Genomic DNA, 24,679 nt, shown 5'->3' with positions numbered 1-24,679 from the left:
TGAAGGTATCAGGGAACCACTAGAGTTTTTGGAGTCTATGTATGGTGGGGCAGGGGAGTGTGACATTGTCAAATCTGTGTGTTAGGGAAAATCTTTTTGGCAGCTGAGTAGAAGGTAGCTTGAGGGGAGAGATGGGAGGCAGGGAGACCATTTTAGAAGCTGTTATAATAGTCCAGGTGATAGGTGATAAGGGCTTGCCCGGAGGTAATGGTTATGTGAATGAAGAGGAGGCATATAGGCATATGCATAGATGGCACACAGGTGAGATATTGAGAAGACAGAAACAACAAGATCTGGTAACAGATTGGCTATAAAGGGGCAGCTAGATGGTGCAGAGAATAGAGCACCGACCTTGGAATCTGGAGGACCTGAGTTCAAATTTGCCTCAGACGCTTGACACTTACTAGCTGTGTCACCCTGGGCAAGTCACTTAACCTCCATTGCTTTTGGGGGGGAACAAACAAAAACAGATTGGCTGGCTATGTGAGGTGAGTGTGAGTGGGGAGTCAAGGGTGATACTGAAGTTATGAGCCTGAGGATAGTGGTGACCTTGGCGTGAACAGGAAAGCTGGGAAGATCACGAGTTCATTTGTGGTAGGCCAAGTTTGAAATGATTAAGTAGTAAATAGGAAAATAGAATAGTGTTACATAGAGGAAATCCTCCCCTTTTTCCAACTTGGATTTTACTGTTGGGTTTCCTCTATGTAATACTATTTTCTAAACTACTGATTAAATTAAATCTCTGCTCCACCACCTCAGACCGCTGTTTTTTCCCCTTGAAGCCTTGATTTTCTTCCTTTAAGAGCACCTCCTTCTCCCTAACATCCTGCAATGTTTAGAGGTGTTCTTCACAGCTCTTTTAGCAACTACTCCATGACCAAGACAAACCTACGTATAATCGGAACACAGATAAGTCACCTGACTCCGGCGGAAATATGAATGTTGCACACTCAGTGAAAGCCACTGCACGATTTCTTGTTATTATTCTCCATATTGGATGAAATATTCAGTCCTTTTGTTTGTGTCCCTTTAATTTGAGCATCTTACAAGTATTTATACTTCAAGCTTAAGTTCCTGATTAAGATTTATGGCCTCTTAATAATCTGGCAAACCTACTCAACTTCCCTTCCTTAGACTTACCAACAACTGTATAGCTACATCTTCTCCTTTTTCAGCCTAACACCAAACTCCTTTCTTCAGGACCAGTCTCCTCACCCACCAACCCATTCTCTCAATTTGCTTTACCCTCTGACTTAACCCTGTTTGCCTCAGTTTCCTCATCTGTAAAATGAGCTGGAGAAGGAAATGGCAAACCACTCCAGTATCTTTGCCAAGAAAACCCTAAATGGAGTCACAGACACACACACACACACACACACACACACACACACACACACACACACACACACACACGATGGAGCAACAACTAATTGCTACAATTACTTTTTCTTACTTACTCTGCCTTCTTTTGCCAACTGCTTTCTTCTTTTCTCTCTTGAGTCTATTTCAGGATCTCATCCTTTTTGGTCTGCCTGTGTCCTCTTTAATTATCTTCGATTTTGCTCCTCTTTTAACACAGAAGTAGAATCTAGACTAGTATCTGTGCCTAGAGAGTTTTCTTCCTCCAAATTTTTCTCAATTTCTTCTCCCCAAATTAAAACTCTGACCTACTTCACTAGTTCCAACTCTTCCAAGATATCTATAAGGTTTAATTTTCCTTTCCTGTTCTTCCAAGGAAGATAGAAACATATTAGAAACTGCTCTATTGAGTTATCTACACTAACCCCCTGCCTCATATTTATTTATTCTAAAATTATAATTATTGATATCTTTGGTCACCACAGCCATCATTCTGGATGAGTTTTTCTACCCAAGAATTGAATCCTTCCTTGTAATAGTTAAACACAAATAAATAAGATAGTGATCTTGTCTGACAATGTGCAGAATTCAGTCATGAGAGGGTCCCACTTAACCATTATTCCATTAACTCTTCTCTGGGACCAAGATTAGTTGTTACAGGCACTCAGAATTCAACCATTTTTTAGTGTTCTTTGCGTTACAGTAGTCATCGTGTATAGTATTCCTTTCCCCCCCCCCGCTATCTTTACTTAGTATATACTTACTTTCCCAAGTTTTTCTAAATTCCTCATCTGTACTATTTTTAACTGCACAATAATATTTCAAAATCCTCATATACCACAGTTTTTTAGCCACCTCCCAATCAGTTAGGATCTATTTTGTTTCCAGTTCTTTGTTATCATTAAAAAAATGCTATTAGTATTTTGGCATACATGAGGCCTTACTTTCTATATTTGACCTCCTTAGGATATATTTCTATTTCTTTTTTGTTTAAATTTTTTCTTCAATTGCATGTAAACAAAAATTTTTAAGATTTAAAAAATTTGAGTTTCATATTCTTTTTCTCCTTCTCCCCCCTCTCCCAAAGGCAAACAATTTAATGTAGATTATATATGTACTATCATGTAAAACATTTCCATATTAGCCATATTGAAAAAAAATGCAGATGGTATTTGTCTATTAATGAGATGGCTGGGCCAAAGGATATGCGTAATCTTTTCACCTTTCTCCCATAATTCCCATTTTCCAGAATATGTGCCCCAGTTTTCCCTGTTGCCAATAATTTAGTCATGTGCCTGTCTTCTCCCAGACCTCCAATATTTTTTGTCAGTTTGCTGGGTATGAGGTGAAAACTCAAGAGTTGTTTCAGTTTTTATTTCCCTTATTATGAGTGATTTGAACCATGGTTTTATGTGGTCATTGACAGTTTGCCATTCTTCCTTTAGAAACTGCTCCTGTCCTTTGACCCCTTATCTATTAGGGATCTGAAATTCATTTATGTCTTCATGTTGTATTTTCTGCTACCCCTCCCCTTTCCCTCCAATAAACCATAAGGTCTTTGAGGGCAGGGACTAGTTTTTTTGTTTTTGTCTTTGTGTCACCAGTGCCTAGTGTTTAGAAAAAGCTTAGTCAAGTTTTGCTAAGTCAAATTAAGTTGAGGAGGTTAAAAAAAAAAAAAGGAAAACAAATTGAGGAAGTCTTGAAGAGAAGGAAGGATTTACTTGGCAGAGAAGGGAGATGATGGGCAGATTCTGTTCCAGGTGCTTCCCAGGTAGGGGAGATGGCACATTGCCAGGAGAGGACAGGATGAGATGGAGAAACTTCCAATATTTGTGAACTCAAATCATTACAATATAAAAGAAGACTTGAGGGCATAAGAAAAATGTTAAGTAAAGTGCCAGGCAAAGTTAAGGGAAAGAGACAGCATTTTGACTTGTGGGGTTGGCAATCAGTGAAGGCTTACCAGAAGATGTGACGAGCCCTCTCCACCCCCCCCACCCCTCCCCCTAGCTGTGGTCCCAGAGTGTTCCATAGGGGCCATTGATTCTACAACCAGAGAGCCTCCAGGTTATAGAAGATTCTGAGTGATGGGGAGGGAGTTTATTTCATGATTTATAGCCTCATTACATTTATCAGATTTGCTCATTCTGTGTTCCCCTCTGGGCCAGTTATTGGTCATGGCTAATGTAGCCATTGAATAATAGATGTATATTAACCATGCACTCAGTGTCTTTCCCGTATTCATTCCCAGAAAGCTTTCCAAGGTCTTATGACTTCTTTGGGGGCCTGTGGTCAACCTTAGGGCCTGTGGAAATCAATGATCCTGGGCATCTAAGCAGCCACAAACCTTCTGTCTGCAGCCTCTTCCTGTACAGTCATCGAAGGATGGCGATCGCTGGCGAGGATGTGTCCCTGGACAAAGTGGTGCCCATCACCAGGAATTTTACAGTGGAAGAAGGTGCCTTGTAGGGGTGGGAGAGGTGGTGGTGGTACAACAGACATTATTTAAATGCCTGCTATCTTAGGCATGGGGTGGGGGAATGTAATACAAAATTTTGATCCTGATAAGGACCCTTCCCTCCTTCTCTTGGGGCTAGGATGGAGGAGCAGCTGCTTCATCTCTTCCCCTTGGGCCTCTTTTCATTTTGTCCTTGAGTTGGCCTTCCCCAGAAACCTCAGACTGTGGAAGCCTGAACCCATGAATGGGACTTTCAGAGGTCAAGCTAGTTAGAATCCAAAAAAGATCTTGACAGGCTTGAATACTGGGCTGAATATAGGAAGATGGAGTCATGAATGTCATCATACACTTTTAAAAAATCAACTTGACAAGTCCAAGGTGAGGCGTCATGGTTAGATAGAATCATTTGTCTGAAAAATGATCCAGGGGTTTTATTGTAGTGCAAAGTTAATCTGAGTTAATGGTACAGTATGGAGGCCAAAAAAGCTAATGAAATCTTGGGTTGCATTGAGAGATATAGCTGCCAGGAATAAGGAAGTGATAGCCTGTCTTGCTCAGACCATACCTAGAATATTCTGTTTTGGGTGCCACAGTTTAGAAAACACATTGATGAGCTGGAGAGCAACCCAGATGGTGAAGGAGGTCAAGTCTATCTATGACATGTGAGGATCATTTGAAGAAACTGGAGATATTAGACCTGAAGAAGAGAAGACTCAGGGTGGGAGTAGGGGGAGGGGGTGTTGATAATCGGCTCTGAGTATTTCAAGGATGTGATGAAAAAAAGAGACTTATTCTGTTTCAGCCCAGAGGGCTGAACTAGGAGCACTGGGTAGAAGTCAGAAAGGTACATATTTAGGCTTGATGCCAGGAATAAAACTTTCTACCAATTAGAGCTGTCCAGAAGGGGATTAAGCTACCTTGAGAGGTGGTGGTTTAGTTCACAATGAAGGTCTTCAAGCAGTGGCTAGATGGCCATTTGTCAGTATTGTCATAATGGGGATTCCTCTGGGGGACATGGGGTGGAAGTCTCTTCTACCTCTCATCTGTTGTGATCTTCTGATTCTGAGATGACATTTCTTTTCCTTCTGACAGTATCCCCTGACGGCGACCTCCATGTTCTGGGTAAGCGCTCCAATGATTTTTTTTTTTTGCCTCAAATTGGGAAAGGGTTCAGGGACTGGTGTGAGAGAGGAATGATTAAAGAAAAAAGACTCCCTCTCCCCCACTTCCTTTTGAGAACCATTTGTGGTTGGGTTGAAGATCTGAGCAGTCTATACCTACCAAAAGTACTGCTATGGTGGGGCATGAAGACCATGGCAATCTAACATTTCTATGGTCTTTGGGAGTGGAAAGAATGTTAGATTTAGGGTCAGAAGAGCTGGGTTAAAATCCTCATTTTACTTATGACCTGTATGATCTTGGGTAAGTCAATTTACTACTCAAGGACTCAGTTTCCTCCTCTATAAAATGATACAAGAGAATAAGATATATAATACCATGGAATGACTGTTGGGAAAGCATTCTGAAAAGTCTAGAGTTATAGGATTTAGATATAGAAGGGAGAGATAGCTCAATTGCTCTATCTATTAATATATGGTTGTTGTTCAGTCATGTCCAACTCTTCACGATCCCATTTGGTGTTTTCTTGGCAAAGATACTGGAGTGGCCTTTTCTTTCTCCATCTCATTTTTAGAGATGAGGAAACTAAGGCAAACAAGGTGAAGTGACTTGCCTAGAGTCACACAGCTAGGAAGTGTTCTGAAGCCAGATTTGAACTCAGGAAGATGAGTCTTCTTAACTCCAGGCTCTGCACTCTACCAATGGCACCATCTAGCTCCCCCATTAATAGAGCATTTATTAAGTACTTACTATGTGCCAGGTGCTGGAGAAGGACATGGCAAACCAATTCAGTATCTTTGCCAAGAAAACCCCAAGTGGGGTCATGAACAGTCAGACACAACTAAATCAACAGAACAACAAATGTACCTGGCACTGTGCTAAGCACTGGGCATACAAATACCAATGAAAAAAGCTTGTCCCTACCCTCAGGGAGCTTGCATTCTAACTGGAGAAGACAACATGTTATCATCATCATCATCATCATCATCATCATCATCATCATCATCATCATCATGGATAGCATTTGTATAGCACTTTAAAGTTAACAAAGCAATATCTTAACTAATTTGTAGATGCTATTATTATTTACTTTTTACCAAGGAGGAAACTGAAGCAGAGAAGTTACTTGCCTAGGTCACATGGTTAAGGAGTACCTGAGGCAAGATTAGAGCTCAGGCCTTCCTGGCTCCATGTCCTGGTTCCATGTCTATCCACTGCAAAGGAAGTGGAAAGGGTCAGGGTGGGGATAAATGGGGGAATGGTACTCAAAGAAGCTTGGTTGGCTAGGGAGGAGGTAGAAGGATCAGGAGAGTGAGCAGAGGAATTAGGAGTGGAGTGAGCATGGCCCTTAGGCCAGGGACTCATCAATGAGAAGAGAAAGCTATGAGGTGTCTACCAGAGATCAGATAGTCCAACCACCTCATTTTGTCCAAGTTTTTAGGACTAATTAGTGTCAGAGCTGAGATTTGAACCCAGATCTCCTGGTTCAGTACTCTTCCCATGATATCATATTGCCTCTTATGGGCTTAGCAATTTTCCTTCCTCCGTTCCATTCATAAAATGAAACAGAGCTGGGACTGGGAGGGAGGAATGCAGAGAAAATTAAGGAAGCTTGTTTTGCCATACTGCCAAGGATATCAGTCCTAAGCCTGGATGTGATCTTCGAAGTCTAAGGGAGTAACTTGAAGTGGTGAGCTTAGGAACCCTGGCTCGTTCTCCCCTTGGTAATGGTGACCTAGAGTGGTGCAGGGTAGAGCAGTATGGACTCTTACCCTGTGCCTTTCAGCTGTAGCTTCAGCTCTTCTCTCCTCTGTGCAGGCTCTGATGTGACTGTCTGGATGGAGTCTGAGGAGATAAGCCTCACTGTTCGTCTGCCCTTCGGCTCTCACACAAGAATGTTCCTTCAGGAAGTCATCAGATCCTGCCCAGGTGGGTAAGCCTCCTGTTAACTTCCTTCTCCCTTGATCCCACTTGCTTTTGGGGCCCCTGCCAGCTTCTGTAGGAGTGGAAAAGACTGACTCCAAACTCTATGTGCATTTCATATCCAGGGTCCATTACGGTTTTCACCCTTCAACAATTCAATTCAATGAACCCATCGAGCACCTCCTAATGCAGGGCCTGTGGCATGTATGGGAACACAAAATTAAGCATAGAATAGGCCAGCATTCAAGGAATTTTGATTTTAATAACAGGAAAGACAAACATTCAAATAATCAATCAATCAATCAATAAACATTTATTAAGCACCCACTATGTGTGCAGCACTGTGCTAAGAAGCAAAAGACAGGCCCTGTCCTCAAGGAGCTTATAATCTAACCAGGGAGACAACATGCAAATATATACAAAGCAAGTTCTGTACAGGATAAATAGGAAATAATTAACAGAAGGAAGTCATTAGAATTAGGAAGGATTGGGGAAGTCTTTCAGTAAAAGGATCTTAGTTGGGACTTAAAGGAAGCCAGGGAGGTTAGTAGGTGCAACAGAGGAGGGGGAGCATCCCAGGCACAGCACACAGTCAGAGAGCATGGCCAGAGCCAAGAGATGGAGCATATTGTTTGTGGAACAGCCAGGAGGCCAGTGTCGGTGGGTCAAAGAACACAAGTTCAGGAGTAAGGTGTAAGAAGACTGGAAAAGTGGGGGGGGGGGCGGCGCTAGGTTATGAGGGGCTGTGAATGCCAAATTTTGTATTTGATTCTGGAGGCAATAGGAAGGCATGGGAGTTTATTCAGTAGGGGTGAGTGGGTGACTTTTGCTTTAGGAAAATCACCTTAGTGGCTGAATGGAGAATGGATTGGAATAGGGAGAGACTTGAGGCAGGCAGACCTACCAGCAGATTATTGCTATAGTCTAGGTATGAGGGGATGAGGACAGTATCAGAGGGCAGAAGGGGGTATATTTGTTGCAAAGGTGAAATTGACAAGCCTTGGCAACAGTTTGGATATGGGGGTGTGAGAGAGTTAGGGGTCCAGGATGATACCTAGGCTTTGAGCCCGAGGAACTAGGAGGATGGTGTTGCCCTCTATAGTAATAGGGAAAGGGGTTAGGGGGAGGGTTTAGGCAGAAAGACGAGTTCAGTTTTGGACATGTTGAGTTTCAGATGTCTATTGGACGACCAGTTTGAGATGTCTGAAAAGCAGGTGGAGATGCAAGATTCAACGTCAGAAGAGAGACTGGGGCAGGATGGGTAGATTTGAGAATTCTCAGCATTAGAGATGGTAATTAAAACTATGTGAGCTGATGAGATCATTAAGTGAAATAGACTAGAGTAAGAAGAGAACAGGGCCTGGGATAGAACCAAAGTATAATTAGGTTGGCACATTTCTGCCAGAAACAATTTTTAAAATTTAAATTATGAATCCAAGCATTTTCTGTCTTAAAGAGAGAAATATCTAATCTGGCACAATCTTTCCCTGCCCTCAGACATGTCTCCTCTCCAAGACAATTTGAGATAAATTTATAGGAATCTTAAACAAGGAAAATGTCATAATATTTATTAATTAGGGGCAGCTAGGTGGTGCAGTGGGATAGATAGGCCTCAAGTCAGGAAGACAGGAGTTCAAATGAGGCCCTTGACATTCTTACTAGTTTTAGTGATTTAGCAAACCACTAAACCTCTGTTTGCCTCAGTTTTCCTCATCTGTAAAATGAGGATAATAATGACACCTAACTCCAGGGTTATAGTGAGCATCAAATGAAATATTTGCAAAGCTCTTAGTACAGTGTCTCACACAAACTAAACACTAAAGATTAGCTATTAGCCAGATAATTGGTTTCCTTTATAATCCCACATATTTTATTTTATGCATTTAAAAATATGATTATGAGGAGACAATAGGTTTGTCAGCCTGCTAAAGGGACCCACAATACTGAAAAGGTTAAGAACCCCTGGCGGCATTTTTTCTACTCTTCTTCCTTCTTCCTTCCTTGCTTCCTTTTTTTTTTTAATTGACTGGTTTCCACATCTGGATTTCTACTGCTTGTGCCTCTGGGTCTGATTTTTTGACCTCAAGAAGCCTTCACTCCTTTAAGTAGAATGTGAGCACCTTGAGGTCAGATACTATTTTTTTTAAAAGGGGAAGGGGAAATCTCTTTATCTATACACATAACACAATGCCCTACACATAATAAGAGCTTAATACATTTGTTGAGTTGAATTTTCACCTGTGTAAACAATTGGATGGAGATAAGAAAGAACAGGATGTAAATGGGGTCTAAAGAGTACTAGAGTAGAGAGGATGTGAGGGGCAACTGCTTAGTTGGAGATAAGACTGAAAGGTACTTTCAAGAGGTGCTGATAGGACCTTGAATGTCAGAAACAAGAGATTACTTATACTTTCGTTCAGTAGGCAATAAGGAGGCCCTAGAGAATTTGGTGGAGAGGAGTGATGTGATCCTAGTGAGACATTAGGAAGATTTCTCAGGTCAAATGTGGAGGATGGACTGAAGAAGGGATCTCCTGGAGGCAGGAAGACCAGTGAGGAGGCTTCTACCAGGCAAGCTATGATGAGTGTTTGAACGAGGTTGAGAGGGTAGAAGAAAAGCCACATGTGATAGATATTGCGGAGACAGAAATGGCAGTCCTTGGTACATGAATTGCATTGTGGAGTGAGTCCCCTATGCAAGAGGGCTTAATGATGCCAGTCCTTTTTATCCAGTGTCCCCAGAAGAAGGTCCTATGTGTGAGGGCTTTGAGGTCCTCAGGCCTAGTACTGAGCTGTGGTCATCCAGAGCCTGCATCTCTCCTGTCTCTCTTTTCCCCATATTGCTCATTTCCTGTTCTCTCTTCGGGTACAGCACAGCCTGGCTGTTGAGCCATGGAGATTTCTGCAGGTCCCCTTGTCCCAGGAAGACCTGGAGAGGGGGCCACCAGGGAGCAACCTGGAGCCAGGGGAGCAGAGGGAAGTAGGCTCTTCTGAATTAGGACCAAAGAGAGACACAGAGAATGTCCTAAGGGACCTCTGAGGCCTCTTCTAATCTTATCATTTGTAAGGGAGGAAAGAAGCCCAAGGAGAGGCTCAAGGTCACAAAATGAGTCAGTAACAGAGCTGCAACCAGAATCCAAGGGTCTTGACTCATCCTAGGGCTCTTTCCCTTGTATCAATTCCCCTTTTCTGTCCCAATCTCAGGGTCTGGAGAATGTTGGGGTAGGAGTGAGGAAGTCTTTTTTTGTTAGGGCTGAAACTCAGTGATTCTAATTGTTATTGCTCTTTCCCCAAATACTTTGTTTTTGTTTTGTATATATTTGTATATTGACTTATCTGTCTACATGTCATTTCTCCCTAGTAGAACAGAAGATTCTTAGGGGAGGGACTAGTTCACTGTTGTATTTGCAACCTTAGCTGGTGCAGATACTTAAACAGATGCTTGTAAGATTGAGTTCAACCAATTAATCAAGTATTTATTGAACTCCTGCTAAGTGTTAGGCAGGCACTGGCTAGATGATGGGGATAACCATTCAACAAACATTTGTTGAGTGCTTACTATATGCCTCACATACTGTGCTAAGCACTAGAGATAGAAAAAAAGGCAAAAAACAGCTCCTGCCCTCAAGGAGCTCACAATGTAAAGGAGAGACAACATGAAAGAAGTCAGTCCAAACTATATATATGCACATAAATTGGAGGTAATCACAGACAGGGAGGGCACTAGTATTAAGGGAAACTGGGAAAGGCTTCTTGTTTTTTGTAGAAAGTGGAGTGTTAGGTGATATTTGAAAAAAGCCAGGGAGAAAATTTTAGGCATGAGAGGACAACTAGTGAAAAACGGTCAGTCAGAAGATGGAGTGTCTTGAGTAAAGAACAGCAAAGATACAAAGACAAAAAATGAACAGTTCCCTGCCTCCTGCATTGGAGGAGATAATATGCACAATTGAATTGGGGCAGAAGGGAGGCAACCTGATTGTCTTATCTTATTTGAAAGTTGTCAATAGGAAGAGAAATTAGAATTGTCCTGCTTGACCTCAGAGCATAAACTAGGAGGGAGGGAAAGGAAAAAGTGGGAGAGTGCTTCTGGGAGGCAGATTTTAGCTTGGTAAAAGGCAAAGCTCTGAAAAACCTATCCAACAATGGAATGGATTGCTTAGTAAGGTAGTGAACTAGAGGGTCTGGAAGTATTTAAATGGAGGCTGGATAGCTACTTGTTAGGGTGGAGTTGGACTGGGTACTTTTTGAGATCCCTTGCAGCTCTGAAATTCTGTGAATGTCAGAAAGAAATAAGTAGACTCAGCATGGTTCAGTAGAAAAAGCATTGAATCTGGAGTCAGAAGACCTTGTTAAAATTTCAGTTTTGGCAACTGGGTGATCTTGTGCAAAATGAAGTGGGTTGACTTAGATGTTGAAACCAAATTCTATAGAAATAATAGTATATGGCATTTATAGTAACTGTCTTTAGGAATGCAGTATATTCTCTTTTAATCCTCACCACAATCCTGTGAGCTAGGTTCTATGGGTATTATTATTCTTCCCATTGTACAGGTAAAATGGTTGAGTAATTTGCCCATGATCCCACAGGTAATCAAGTATTAGAATCGGGATTTGAAACTAACTCGGCTCAGGCACTGTATTCATGACACCATGATGCCTCTTTTATGCCCATCTAGCAACAGAAGTGATTTTCCCAGCAACAGCGCGCAGTTATTCACTCAATCAACTAGCTTTTATTAGGCGCTTAAGATGTGCAGCGCTGCGGATCTAGCTAGCGCTTCTACCCCACTCTGGGCCTGGAACTGAAGTTATACCTTTCCTTCCATAGCCCCAAGCCTTGGAGTCCCAGATCCCCAGTTCCGGTGGCTGGGCCGTTACCGGTGCGCAGGTCAGGGGGAGGAACAGCAGCCGAAGATGCAACAGCAGCTTCAGAAACCTGCTCTTGCAGTCGCAGGTAGGTCCCCAGGACGAGCGGGGATTGGTGGAGACTGGGGAAATCCACCCCCGCCGGGAGGCCTCTGGTGATTGGAGGATGGCCCTAGCAAGGGGGCGGGCTCTACGGGCGGAGCGTTCTTCGATTGGCGAAGGCTGCGTGACGTCTAGGAAAGGGGGGGGGCCTGTGGGGGGCTCCTGGAGGGGTGAGGAAGCTGAGGGAGGAAGCTGTGGCAGCGGCTGGGAGATGACATGTCCGGCTTTCGGGAGCGGAATGCTGCAGGTCAGTTTGGGGGCCCCAAAGACCGGAGGCATTTTAGTGGACCAGCAAATTAGCGGGGTGAGAAAGAGGTTCCCGCCCTGCTGCCTCCCCTTCCCTTTTCTGTCTCAGGAGTGGAAGAAGGCTCGATTATTCAGGGTAGGGGCGGGGAAGAGGGGGTGGTCAATGTGCAAAAAAGACGGATTACTCTTGAGGATCGGTGTAAAAGAAGAGAGGGTTATTCGGAAGGGTCAGTGCGCAACAAGAACGATTATACCGGAGGGTCGGTGTGCAAGAGTTATTCGGGAGTGTGCAAGAAGGGCGGATTATTTCGGAAGGTCACTGTGGAAGAAGAGTAGATTATTGGAAGGGGGTGTCTCTGTAGAAGATGGGGATTATTCAAGAGAGTCTAAAAATTCTGTAGAATGTCAACCCCCTGAAGGCAGAGACTGTTTCATTTTTGTCTCTAGACACCTGTGCCTGGTGAATAGTAGGCGTTTAATTAATGTTTGTTGAATTGGAGGGTCACTGTGAAGGGAAGGAGGTCAGGACTGCGTGGTAGGATGGTGGGTGAATCAGGTCATAGAGGAAGATTCATCGACTCAATCTGTGAGCAAGGTGGGGGTAGGAAGATTAATCATCTTAATTAGCCACTTTGTTTCAGTAGAGGGAGAGTCCTCATTGGGTAAAGAGACCATGCATACTTGTGAATGAGTGAAGTACTGTATATATAATAGTGAGGCAAGAGCAACTGGGCTGGAATTGAGATTTGGGTTCTAGTTCCCATTCTGCCATGAAGTCCCTGTGCGATTTTTTTTTAGCAAGTTGTTTCAGTTTCTTACATCTTTCTTTACTCATCTATAAAATGAGAGGGTTCAATTAGGTTAAGCGTTCTTAACTTGGTGTCTCTGAAACTTAAAAATGTTTTGGTAACCGTTTCAATATAACTTGTTTCCTTTATAATCTTATGTGTTTTATTTTATTCTTTCAAACACATGATTTTGAAAAGGGGTCCATAGCTTTTACTAGAATTCGAAAGGGAATCAAAAAAAAAGTTAAGAACCCTGAGCTAGGTGATCTCTAAGAGCTGGAAGGGAGCTAACATCCTGTGAGTCTGTACGAATCAGTAATTAACACTAAACTTGGGCTTTTGGCAGATCCTAGGGAATGACTATAGATTTCTGGGAATCAGATTCCCTAGAAATCTGAGTAAGTGAAAAGGAACTTGTCCCGATAGTCAGGTGATGTGACCAGTGGCGGCTTCTGACAAGCTGTCTGACTTTGGGTAAGTCTGTTCTGTCTCTGGGCCTCACTTTCTTCCTTCTGGCCTGTAATCTCTACAATCCATTCCAGGACTGACCTACAATTTTATTATGTCATTCTTCCCTACACAGCTCCTCAGAATGTTTGAATGTCAGAATTGGAGGAGATCTTAGAGTTAATCTAGTCCAAAGCTCCCCTTTTGTGGATGGGTGACTGAACTCAGAGAAATGAAATTACTTGCTTGAGGTCACAGTAGCCAGGTCATCGTGGCTCCCATGTGTGAATTGAGTATTTGAGGAACTGAGTGTTAGCATTGGACTCCAAGATGAGCTTGCAAGGTAAAAATAATTGGGCAATCTCCACCTAGTCCCTGGTGGGCATTTGTGTGTAGTCCCAAGGGCCAGTTGTTTGGTTGAACTTGGCTAAGTGCAGGCTTATAATGTAGGTCAGCCTGATGCTTTGGTAAGGAATAGCGCAGATTTCTGTAGGCCCAGTTCCAAGACTTTTCTGGAGGGATCAAGTGGGTTAGGACCTTTCCCTTGATGTGGTAATGAATGCCCAGTATATCAAGTAGAATTTGGGTACAATAACAAGATAGTGAGTTGCCTCTTTTTCTCTGTCATTGGCAGGAATTGAAGACTGTGTTAGAGAGCTTTGTCAAGGCCATGAGAACTGGGAGGGACCTGGTTTCACAAGAGTTTAAAGACAGAATAGTGCTTCTCTTTCACTGCAGCCTCCATAAATAGCAGTTCAGGTGCTTGATGGGGATGTTCATTTGTATTGTTTCTAGACTTGACTAAGGGAAACTCAAACCACTTGATCTTGCCACTTTTTTTAAAATTTCTTCAATACTGTGCTCTCTTCTGTGGTACCTTAACAAGTAAGTCATAAAGATGAAAGGGATTTTTTTTTGTTGTCCCTCTGAAGGAAGCTGCCTGTGATCAAGCTCTCAGGGACCTGGTGGAAGAAAGGTACAACCCCTGCATTCCTCCTTCATCGTGGTGTCTTCTCTCTATGTATTATCTCCAGCTTATTCTGGCTGTATCTTATCTGTACATAGCAGTTTGCCTGTTGTCTGGTCCATTATACCCTGAGCTCTTTGAGGGTTGGAACTGGCTTTTAGTCTTTTTTTTTTTTTTTGTATCTGCAGAACTTAGCACAGTGCATGGCACATAAGTAAGTGCTTAATAGATTGAAGGAATAATACTTGTAATGATACTAAAATAATAATTGAAGTACATTCTTTCTCTTCACATGTCAATGTGTTACTGTTACCCAGCTTGCTTCCTTCTTCCAGCAGAGCCCTTCAAAGTCTTCTCAGGCCAGGTTTAAACTTAGTTAACTGCTTCCTTAGCAGATATACACTGGTATATCTGTCTTTGTTTCCATCTCTAAAAACTATCGCTACCTGACTGTTGAGGGCTTTGCCTTTATTGTAGCTTTGTTAGTTAAAAAGTTGCTTCTTTGACAATTGTCTTTGGACTATGTGGGACAGTGTTATTAAATGTTTTCATTAAAAGCGTGGAGATGTGAGGACCAGGCCTTTAGGGCTAGACATTTAGCATTCCAGAACTAGACTGACCTCACTGAGAGTAGGTTGAGGACAAAAAACCAAGTAGGAGGGAGGAACTTTGTTAAAGATTAAGGCCATTCAGGGACAGGGTAATGAAGCCTCAGGAAAGCAGGGACTTCTGGACTTGGGCCCTACTATCTGCACATTATAAAACAGGGAATAAAAAATGGAACAGCAAGAAACCACTTCCCGATAGCCCAGGGTACTAACCAAGACAGAAGTCTTCCAGAAAATGGAAGGAGGGTTGAAAGAAAAAAGAAACCACGTGTAGTGAGTCTCCAGGACAAGTGAACAAAAAAATCCTGCCCTATGGAGAGGGGCTAGGAAAAAAAAGGAACGTTAGAATCCTAGAAGGCTAAAGTCGCAAGGAGTGTTAGGGATCTTCTAGTCTAACTCTATAATTTTACAGATGTTGAACCACTTACCGAGAAGTAACCTTAAAGGCTTGTAGTTCACAGAATCTGAGATTGGAAGGGACCTCTGCAGCCATTCAGTCCACCCCATAAACCAAAGGAATCTCTCCTAGAACATGCCCACAAGTAGTCATCCAGCCTCTACCCCCAGACCTCCAGAGAGGTGGCTCTTGTTCAGTCATGTCCGACTCTTCATGACCCCATTTGGGGTTTTCTTGGCTGAGATACTGGAGTGGTTCGCCATTTCCTTTTCCAGCTCGTTTTATAGATGAGATAGCTAAGGCAAACGAGGTTAAGTGACTTGCCCAGGGTGACACAGCAGAAGAGGCAGATCTTGGATGACCTCTTGAGGTGGTCATTACACTTCTGGATGTCTAGTTGTTAGGAAATGTCACCTGACATTAAGCCCAATTTGCCTCTTTGAAGCTTCCACTCTGTTTTCCTGGTTCTGCCTTCTGGGGCCAAAAAGAACAAGACTAGTCATTCCTCCACAGGGCAGCCTTGTTCTAGAAAAGTTCAGATGGTTGATGAACATCTAGAAAGGCCGGCTGGCTTCGTCAAGAACAGATTGTGCCAAGCTAATCTTGTTTCTTTTTTTGATGGGATGACTGGACTAGTAAATGAGGGGAATGCTGGGAACATATATTAGCTCTATTTTAAGGAGACTTTTGTTCTCATGCTATTCTTGTGGAGAAAGTGCAGAGGTATGGATCACCAGGGTTCTTAACCTCTTTTATGTCACGAGACCCCTTTGGTGGCTGGGCAAAGCTTATGGACCCTTTCTCAAGATCATGTTTTTAATGCATAACATATGAAGGATGACAAAGGAAATGAATTACACATTGAAATACATTTATCAAAATATTTTTTAAAAGTTCATGGAACAGAGGTTAAGGACCTGAGGATTAAACAATGATAGCATTATATACATTGAGAGCTGGTTGAATGGCTGTGCTCAAGAACGGTTGTTAAATATTCAATGACAATGTTGTAGAGAATTTCTAGTAGAGTTGATCTAAGCTTGATTTGGTGCTGTTTGTCATTTTTATCAGTGACTTGAATAATGATAATCGCTAGCATTTGTGCCATGCTTTCAGGTTTACAAAGTGCTTTACAGGTATTATCTCATTTGATTCTCACAACAGCCCTGTGAGGGAGGTGCTATTATTATCCTCATTTTACAGATGAGGAAACTGAGGTAGACAGGGATTAAGTGACTTGCCTAGGGCCACACAGCTAGTGTCTGAGGCTGTGTTTGAAATCAGGTCTTCTGACTCCAAGTTCAGGACTGTATTCAGTAGTCTGGCTAGCAGCTATTATGGATAACAGCACAGATAGATGCCATGCCCATCAACTTTGCAGATGACTCAAGACTGGGATGGATAGCTATTTCCTTGGATAGGAGACAGGATCCAAAAAGAATTTTGTTAGACTAGAGCATTGGGCTAAATCTAATAAATTGAAATTCAATAGAGATAAATTTGAAGTCTTATCCTTGGGTACAAAAAAATCAACTTCACCATTATAAGATGAGAGAGATATGGTTAGACAGTAGATGTTCTGAAAACTCTCTGTGGGTTTTATTGGCCTCTGTGCCCAATATGAGTGAGTAGTATGATGTAGCAGGCAAAAATCCCCAAACTTCATTCATTCTTAGAGTGCATGAAGATTGGTATTGTTCCTAGGAATATGGAGGTGATAGTACCCTCTGCTCTCATTGGACCTCGTTCACTTCTATCCATGGTTGAGGGTTGTTGTTTTTTTAACTAATAGGGAAAGTGAATCTGTCCCTTATTTCTCCTGTTTCCTCTTGCTAGAAAAATCAGAAGTGGGTTTTTTTTCTTTTTCTAGCAAATATCTTACAGTTCACAAGTTCACTGATTAACCCAGATGCTTCTTCAAAGGGACCAGCCCCTTTCTTTGCTCCTGCTTTAGAGACATCAATGGGCATGCTAGGCAGAAGGGCCTATGGGAGAAGGGAGAACTGTAGATCACTCACTCATAGCACAGACCAGAATATTAACATATTCTCATCAATTCTTCATTCTTTTGAATTGGTGTCAAAATGGGAAATGCACATCTGTTTAGATGCTAAACTCATCCAAAGGCCTTGTCTTCTTTGCCAAGTTTCTTTGCCTTCTTCAGCCTGAAAGGCCTTATATTTGGATGAACAACTGGACTGGTCACATCTTCTACTGCTTCTCTGGCAAATGGTTTTCTTTTATTATGCTTCCATTTGTTGTGTGGGGGTTTCTCCTTTAAAGTAGATGTGGCTTGATTTAGAAGAGATGCCCCATTTATTACTATTGTGTGGCTAGAGATGCCTTTACAACAGTGTTCTTTCTCAGAGTGGTCACAGGGGGGAAGACATTTTCTTAGCTTACTTGCATAGGGCTCATGCATCCAGTGTCATTGCATGATACATGAAATACAATTCACATAGGTGTGCTCACTGAGCACTGATTGAGTGATTAATGAGTTGCTCTTTCCCCCAGCTAAATGTGTGTGTATACCTGCATTCTGTCTCAGGGTCCTGCAGAGCCCTGGGGCAGGTCTTCCATGGAATCCTGAGCACTATGCTAGAAGGAAATAGCTGCTCCCAAATCCCATTAGTCTTACTGGAACCAAGCTTTAGGTAACTTAATAAGGTGGTGAGAGCAAGAAACTAACCTTGTCTTTTCAGAACTATTCTAAAATTCTTTGTTTAGTGGAAAGTGGGCAGGGTTGTAACTCAAATGTAGATTGAATTGTGTTACGTTTTGTTTGGTTTCTCTCTCTGGGATCCAGCAAACAAAGCATCATGGCCTGACTGGCCTTTGAAAGGAAATGAATGCTATTTATATCGCAAGATCCCAACAAAGCATAACCCAGATTACCATGGTAGATGCCAGAGAGATTGTTGGAAAAATAGCTCCTGGGCCTCTTAAAAAAATTGCAACTAAGTTCTGGGATTTTCTTCTGTTGGAATTAATAAACAAAGTTTCATTTGTCAACAAGCCCATTCCATGTGAAAGGAATGTTAAAGAATGAATTTTGTTTGCACTTAACCTGTATGCAGTGACCTCCCAATTACCTCTACCTGGGCTGGAAGTTATGCTGGTTTCTAAGCAAATTAATTATTTTAGGTCACCTTGCTGTTCTTACACAGAGGGTTCTTGTGTATTCACTTTCTTCCTTTTTCCCCACTTGCTGTTTTCCTTCTGTGTCCCTTGTAACTTTAGACATAGTCTCAGTTGGCTACAGCAGCAAACTTTCTATCTCCTTAAAAAAAATATTTGCTTTTGAATTCTTTGAGGAACAGATTACAGCAAGGCAAATAAACCATAAACATTCAGTTAGGCATGAAACTTTGAAAACAAGAGTAGTCAGAGACAGCTCAGAGTGAGCAGTAAATATTTATTGGAGCAAAGATGGTTTTATGATGGTTTTATGTTTTACGTTGGTTTAGGTATTTCTTTCCTGAGACATATTGTAGCAATAGTCTTTATGTACAATGTAATTTATGTGATCTGAAGCAAGTGACTAAATACTGAATGAGGTGTTTATTTTTGGAAATGCTAATGATTTCAGTATTGGAACAAAGTTGTGTTGTTGGTTTTTTTTTCCCCCCAGTGCTTCTTTAGCCGGCTAATTTCCCCAGGTTGATTTTTGCTTTTGCTTTAGAAGTTTTATCTTTGGAGGAGACAACAGGCTAAATGTTGAAGAGGGCAAATGTTAATGGTGTATGTCTATTGCAAAAAAAGGAGTAGGATGTTTCAGATGGGGCAGAGTTGAAAGTGAAATTTTAACCTATTTGATTCTCTCTTGATGCAGCAGCATTGGGCACATCTCTTCCCTTCCTTCTATAAAATGGAGATGGGACTATATCCCTCCTGAAATTGTGGCATTCTGATTATGTCATCCAAAGTGTTAGCTGTCCTTCTTGGCTTTGTCTCCTGTAAATGCAATGAATATGATATCTATGCATCTATTCTGTGGAGAACATAGTTATAGATTGCAGATCTAGAAAAGTAAGGATTTGGAATGACACAGTTAATATGTAGCCGCTCTGTTCCTCCTTTAAGGTAGAATTTTTACAAGAAGCTGAGGGTAAGATGGGGCCCCCAGCTGCTCAGTGCTGAGGGCACTACCTTCTTCCTCATTAGGCAGGATAGGCAGCCCTCACTTCTCCTTGGTCTTCTTTTATCCACTTCTCTTTTGGCCCTGTGGGTGGGACACTAAGGCCCTGGGAGGGGAATATTGGATAAAGTGATTTCATAACATTCAACACACCATTTTTCTCTATTGCCTACAATCTGTGTCTTCTTCCTTGGAAGATTTCTTTTTTCTTAAAAATTGTTTTTGTTGATATCTTTTATTTTTATACCATCTTCATTTGCAAATATGTCTTTCTTCCTTGCTCCCTCCCATTCCCCAAGGTCTCATCCCTTGGAACAAATAATTAAAAACACAGGAGTAAAAGGCAGTTCCGAAAAACTAGCCAACGCAATCGAATGGACATTAAATACAATGTTCCATTTCCATCTGCAGTCATCCTGATCTATATCTGGCCACTGGGCCCAGATGGCTCTGGAGGAAAGAGTGAGGCTGGTGACATTGCACAGCCCTGCCTCCCTTAAGTCAGATTCACTTGCAAGTCAAGCCATCACCTTGCTGATGTCATTGGTCCTCTTTGAGAATGAAGGACAAACAACAATCATATCCATAGACTCCCATTTCTGCAGAGAATATAGGGAGGCTGCCTCTTCTCCTTGGTGGCAAGCTTGATCATTATAATTGCAAAATTTTGTATTTTTTTGGGGAGAAGATTATTTTTCTTTCCGTTTACATCATGATAGTCATTGCATATATTATTTTCCTGGATCTGCTTATTTAACTTTGTATCAGTTTACTTCATCTTGGAGGGTTTTTTGCTTGATGACCCAATAGAAGTTACTCAGAATAGAAGAATCCTGTGTGTCATAGATTCACAGATGTAAACCAGAAGAGAGATCCTGCAGTGTGTGATTAGTGATGACAAGGGTTGTCCAGAAACCTGTTGACCTTAAACTGCTTCCTGTTTTAGAAGTTGGGTGTTAAAAAAAAAAAAACAACTGTGCTATTTGGTGTCTGAAGAAGAAGCAAGGCTGGTTTGGAACAGCATTCTGACTTGGGACAACATCGAATTCTCCATTGAAGGTAGTAGTTGAATATTAAATGCAAGCTTGTTATGTGCTAGTACCTAGCACAGTGCCTTGCTCATAATAGACACTTAATAAACTTATTGAATGAGTGAATTAACATTCTTATTGGTGGTAACAGTTATTCCATAGTGACTGAGCAGCCATCATCTGTTAACTACCACGTGAAAACTACTCAGATTTTATCCAGTATATTACATTGTCATAAACTATTAAGTCTCATAGGGGGTTCTTCTCTATCTATAGAGTGTAAGTATAGCTTTTATAAATGCTTACTGAAAAACAATGGTTGGCAGAACACTATTACACAGGAAGTGTTACATGTGGGCAAGACAACAGGTTAAGTGCTTATTATATGCCAGGAAGGGCAGCTGGGTGGCCCAGTGGATTGAGTGCTGGTCCTGGAGTCAGGAAGACTCCTCTTTGTGAGTTCAGATCTGATCTCAGGCGCTTACTAGCTGTGTGGCCCTGCATAAGTCACTTAACCCTATTTGCCTTAATTCCCTATCTATAAAATGAGCTGGAGAAGGAAAAGGCAAACCACTCCAGTTTCTTTGCCACGAAAACCCCATATATGGTCATGGGGAGTCAGACGTGACTGAAAAATGATTTAATAACAGCACACATACCAGGCACTGTACTAAGCATTGGAGATACAAATACAAGCAAAAAGAAAGATAGCCTTTGCTCTCAAAGGGCTAACCTTCTAATAGGGAAAGAGAATACACAAAAAGGGAGTTGAAAAAGTGTGTGTGTGTGTGTGTGTGTGTGTGTGTGTGTATGTGTTGTGTGTGTGTGTGTGTGTGTGTGTGTGTGTGTATGTGTGCGTGTGTAAGGATGAAGGTACTTGGAATAAGTTGGCTGGCCAGGACACCTCCCTGCAATGGAAATTCCTTGAGGAATTCATCAGCAGGAGACCAGGAAGGCATGGCAGAGGGATGTTTCAGGGTGAGGAGGCCCAAGGAATTGGGGAGATTCTAGGTGAGACTACAGCTAAGGCATGGTATTGAAATCCTGAAAGCCAGATGGACAGCCAGGAAGAGAATGGGAACATGACCAGACTGACATTCAGTAAAGTCAACCCTGCTGGGGCTTATGTACTAATTAGGATTGCCGCTAGCCCTTCAATTTGTATCTTGAACTGTTGGCTAAGTGATATTTCAGTGGCATTTGAGATGTTATGGTTTAGTTTGGTGACAAGTTACTGATGATATTGTTAGGAAATGTTCATTGTACCTGTCACAGATAGATATTATACAAACTTATTCACAATTTTTATTGCTATCTTTTGTTATCTTCATTTTCAAATGTATTTTCCCTCCCTGCTACCCATTGAGGCATGCCTTGTAACAATGATTGAAAGAGAAAATATTTTAACAAAACTAACACTTCATTGAGTCTTTTGTTCACTAAGATTAACTCTAGCTTTGTTTTTGAAACAATGTTTGCTGTAGACATTGTTTTTGTAGATTCTTCAGCGCTAGGGAATTAACTCTTGGTGGAAATGATGTGGAAAGTATCACTGTGACACTGACCTGCCCCTCAAGAAACTCAGGAAGGGGAAGTTACGGAGTTCCCCCACCCATTGCAAGAGAACTCTCTCTCTGTCCTCCCTCCCTCAATCTCTCTCTCTCTCTCTCTCTCTCTCTCTCTTCTCTCTCTCTCTCTCTCTCTCTCTCTCTCTCTCACACACACACACACACACACACACACACACACACACACCCACACACACACAGAGACTTACTTTCTGTCTGATGAGATCATGGTGGTCCAAACCAGAAGCATCAAACTTGATTAGAATGTAATTGGGAAAGATTTAACAAAATAAATAAAACTACAACATAACATAATGTTATTTTTTTTTCTAAACCAATATGTGGCCCACAAGAGACAATACTGTTCTAGACTTTTTCCTTGTCTGTATATCTTAAGGAAAGAAAATTAATTAAATACGTAAAATGAACTCTTTACTTATAGTTCTCACCCTATAGGAGTTTATAATCTTATTGTTTAGAAAATATACTGATAGGTAGAAGTTTGAATATTACTACAAGACAGTATTAAGTGCCAAATGAATGAAACAGACAAATTTTATAGTAGTTCTGAGTAGTGTTCCCTTGTGATCTAGAGCAGAGAAGGTAGGGAATAAGCTAGGCTTTGATGGATGGGTGGAAGTTGCATAAAAAAAGAGGAATAGAACTAGAATTCCAGTTATAGGATACTTCTTGAGCAATCCAAATTAAGAGAAAGATCAGAAAGTTTGTGTTATGGTGTAGTAAAAGAAAAGCTTGGTAAAATAGATTAGAAATGGATGCCAAAGGGCCTGAATGCCATGTAAGTAAACCATAGGAGCTCAGAGTTAGAAAGAACATTAGAAATAATTGAGACCCAATTTTATAAGAGGCATGAAGGCTTTTTATCCTATGAATAAAGTGGAAAGCTGTTAAGCTTTTTTTGAAAAAGAAGAAAGGGGCATTTTAGGGGAGGTTTGGGAAAGAAATGAAAGGAATATTTTATTATATATTTATAGATTTATTGATGTGTTTTTTTTAGACCACTAGTCACTTTTCAGTATTTCCCCTTACTTTTTTCATAGCATCCATCATATAAAAAAACTACAAGGTGATCATGACTAATAGTGAGTATAACCTTTCACACCTATAATCTCCCATTTTTCTACTGAGATAAGGGAGTATGTTTTGTCATCTGTTCTCTGGAACTGATTGGTCATCGTTTATGATCTGAGTTCAGATGCCACCTTGCACTGTTTAAATTTAAATCATCACAGTCATTTTGCACAATCTCTTAGCTCTACTTTCTTCATTCTCTATCAGTTCGTATGTTTTCCCATGTTTCTCTGAATTCCTAATACCTCTTGTTTCTTACAGTAAGTAATTTTATATATATAAATACACACACACATAGACACATACAGTAACTTTCTATAGTAACTTTCCACTACATTCACTATCATAATTTGTTCAGCCATTCCCCAGTCAACATTGTGTGTGTGTGTGTGTGTGTGTGTGTGTGTGTGTGTGTGTGTGTCTTCTCTTGCAATAAGTGGGGGAACTTTTACTTGACTTCCCCTTCCTGAGCGACAGGTCAATGTCACAGTAAAGAATTATCGAGAATAATCAATAAGCCTTCACTTTGTTTCTATTGCTATGAATATTTTGGTGTAGGTGAGACTTTACTTTCTGTCTTTTATCTCCTTGGGGATATATATACTCATGGGGGAATTGCTGGATCTAAACGTATGATCAGTTTTGTAACTTTTCTCATGTAATTCCAAATTGTTTCCCCAAATTTCCACACCATTTCACAGCTCCACTATTAGTGAGTTAATTTGCTTATCTTTCTGCAGCCCTTTCAACATGAACTATTTTCATAGTTTTCCTTTGTTGACAGCTAATGGGTGTGAGTTGAAACCTCTGAGTTATTTCAGTTTGTACTTTATTTATGACTTGGAGCAATTTTTCATTTTTGTTGATAATTTGCCTTTTTTTTTGGAGAAAACTTTATATCCTTTAACTACTTTTCTCTTGGGGAAGTACTATTTTTTCCCTATTTGTGTCCTCCTCTTCCTCCTGAGGCCAGGACCACTGACCCTGGTGGGGGAATGGGAGGAGGCAGGCACAGTGACATTACCAAAGGGGTGGGGTTGGCCTTGGTCAGTGGGAGAGAGATGTTTGATGTAGAGATTCCCCCCCCACACACTTACCAGTTTACCTTTTATTCTAGTTGCATTGCTATTGTGTATGCAAAAGCTTTGATCTTGTGTCATTGAAATTATCTGTTTTGTCTTTTACAATCTTTTCTATCCCTTGTTTGCTTATGAATTTTTCCTCAAGTACACTTGTGAAATACATCTCATTCTTCTTTAATTTTTTTAATGGTATGGCCTGAAAGTGATATTTTAAGATTAATCTCGCAGAAGTATGTACAGTGGGGGAGAAAGACTGAAGACAAGAAGAGGATAATTTGAGAAGAAAAGGAAGGGGAAAGCATTTATTAAGTGCCAGGCACTATGCTAAGCACTTTACAAGTCTTACCTTCTTTGATCCTCACAACGACCTTGTGAGGTTAGTGCTATTATCAACCTCATTTTACAGTTGAGGAAATTGAGGTTAAGTAACTTGCCAGGGTCCCAGGGCTGATAAGTGTCTGAGGTAAAATTTGATTTGGCACTAGGCAC

General features: G+C 41.3%; 1 protein-coding gene across 6 annotated transcripts in view; it reads left to right on the top strand.

The window, feature by feature from the left end:
• The window catches only part of INPP5B (inositol polyphosphate-5-phosphatase B), a 71,797-nt gene that overhangs the window by 7,296 nt on the left and 39,822 nt on the right, over positions 1–24,679 (top strand). For 4 of the 6 annotated variants that reach the window (XM_020983617.2, XM_078145462.1, XM_020983616.2 and 1 more), the window contains 4 exons: positions 3,720–3,817; positions 4,910–4,939; positions 6,755–6,865; positions 11,687–11,812. In XM_020983617.2, coding sequence (XP_020839276.1) covers positions 3,720–3,817; positions 4,910–4,939; positions 6,755–6,865; positions 11,687–11,812 — 365 coding nt within the window. Of the gene's footprint in view, positions 1–3,719; positions 3,818–4,909; positions 4,940–6,754; positions 6,866–11,686; positions 11,813–11,986; positions 12,074–14,239; positions 14,284–24,679 lie in introns of those variants that run through there. The other 2 variants (XM_020983620.2, XM_020983619.2) reach the window with 2 other exon arrangements.

The sequence above is a fragment of the Phascolarctos cinereus genome, unplaced genomic scaffold (assembly GCF_003287225.1).
Source record: "Phascolarctos cinereus isolate Bilbo 61053 unplaced genomic scaffold, phaCin_HiC Scaffold_726;HRSCAF=1367, whole genome shotgun sequence".
NCBI lineage: Eukaryota > Metazoa > Chordata > Mammalia > Diprotodontia > Phascolarctidae > Phascolarctos > Phascolarctos cinereus.
This window is presented reverse-complemented; position numbering and strand designations above follow the sequence as displayed.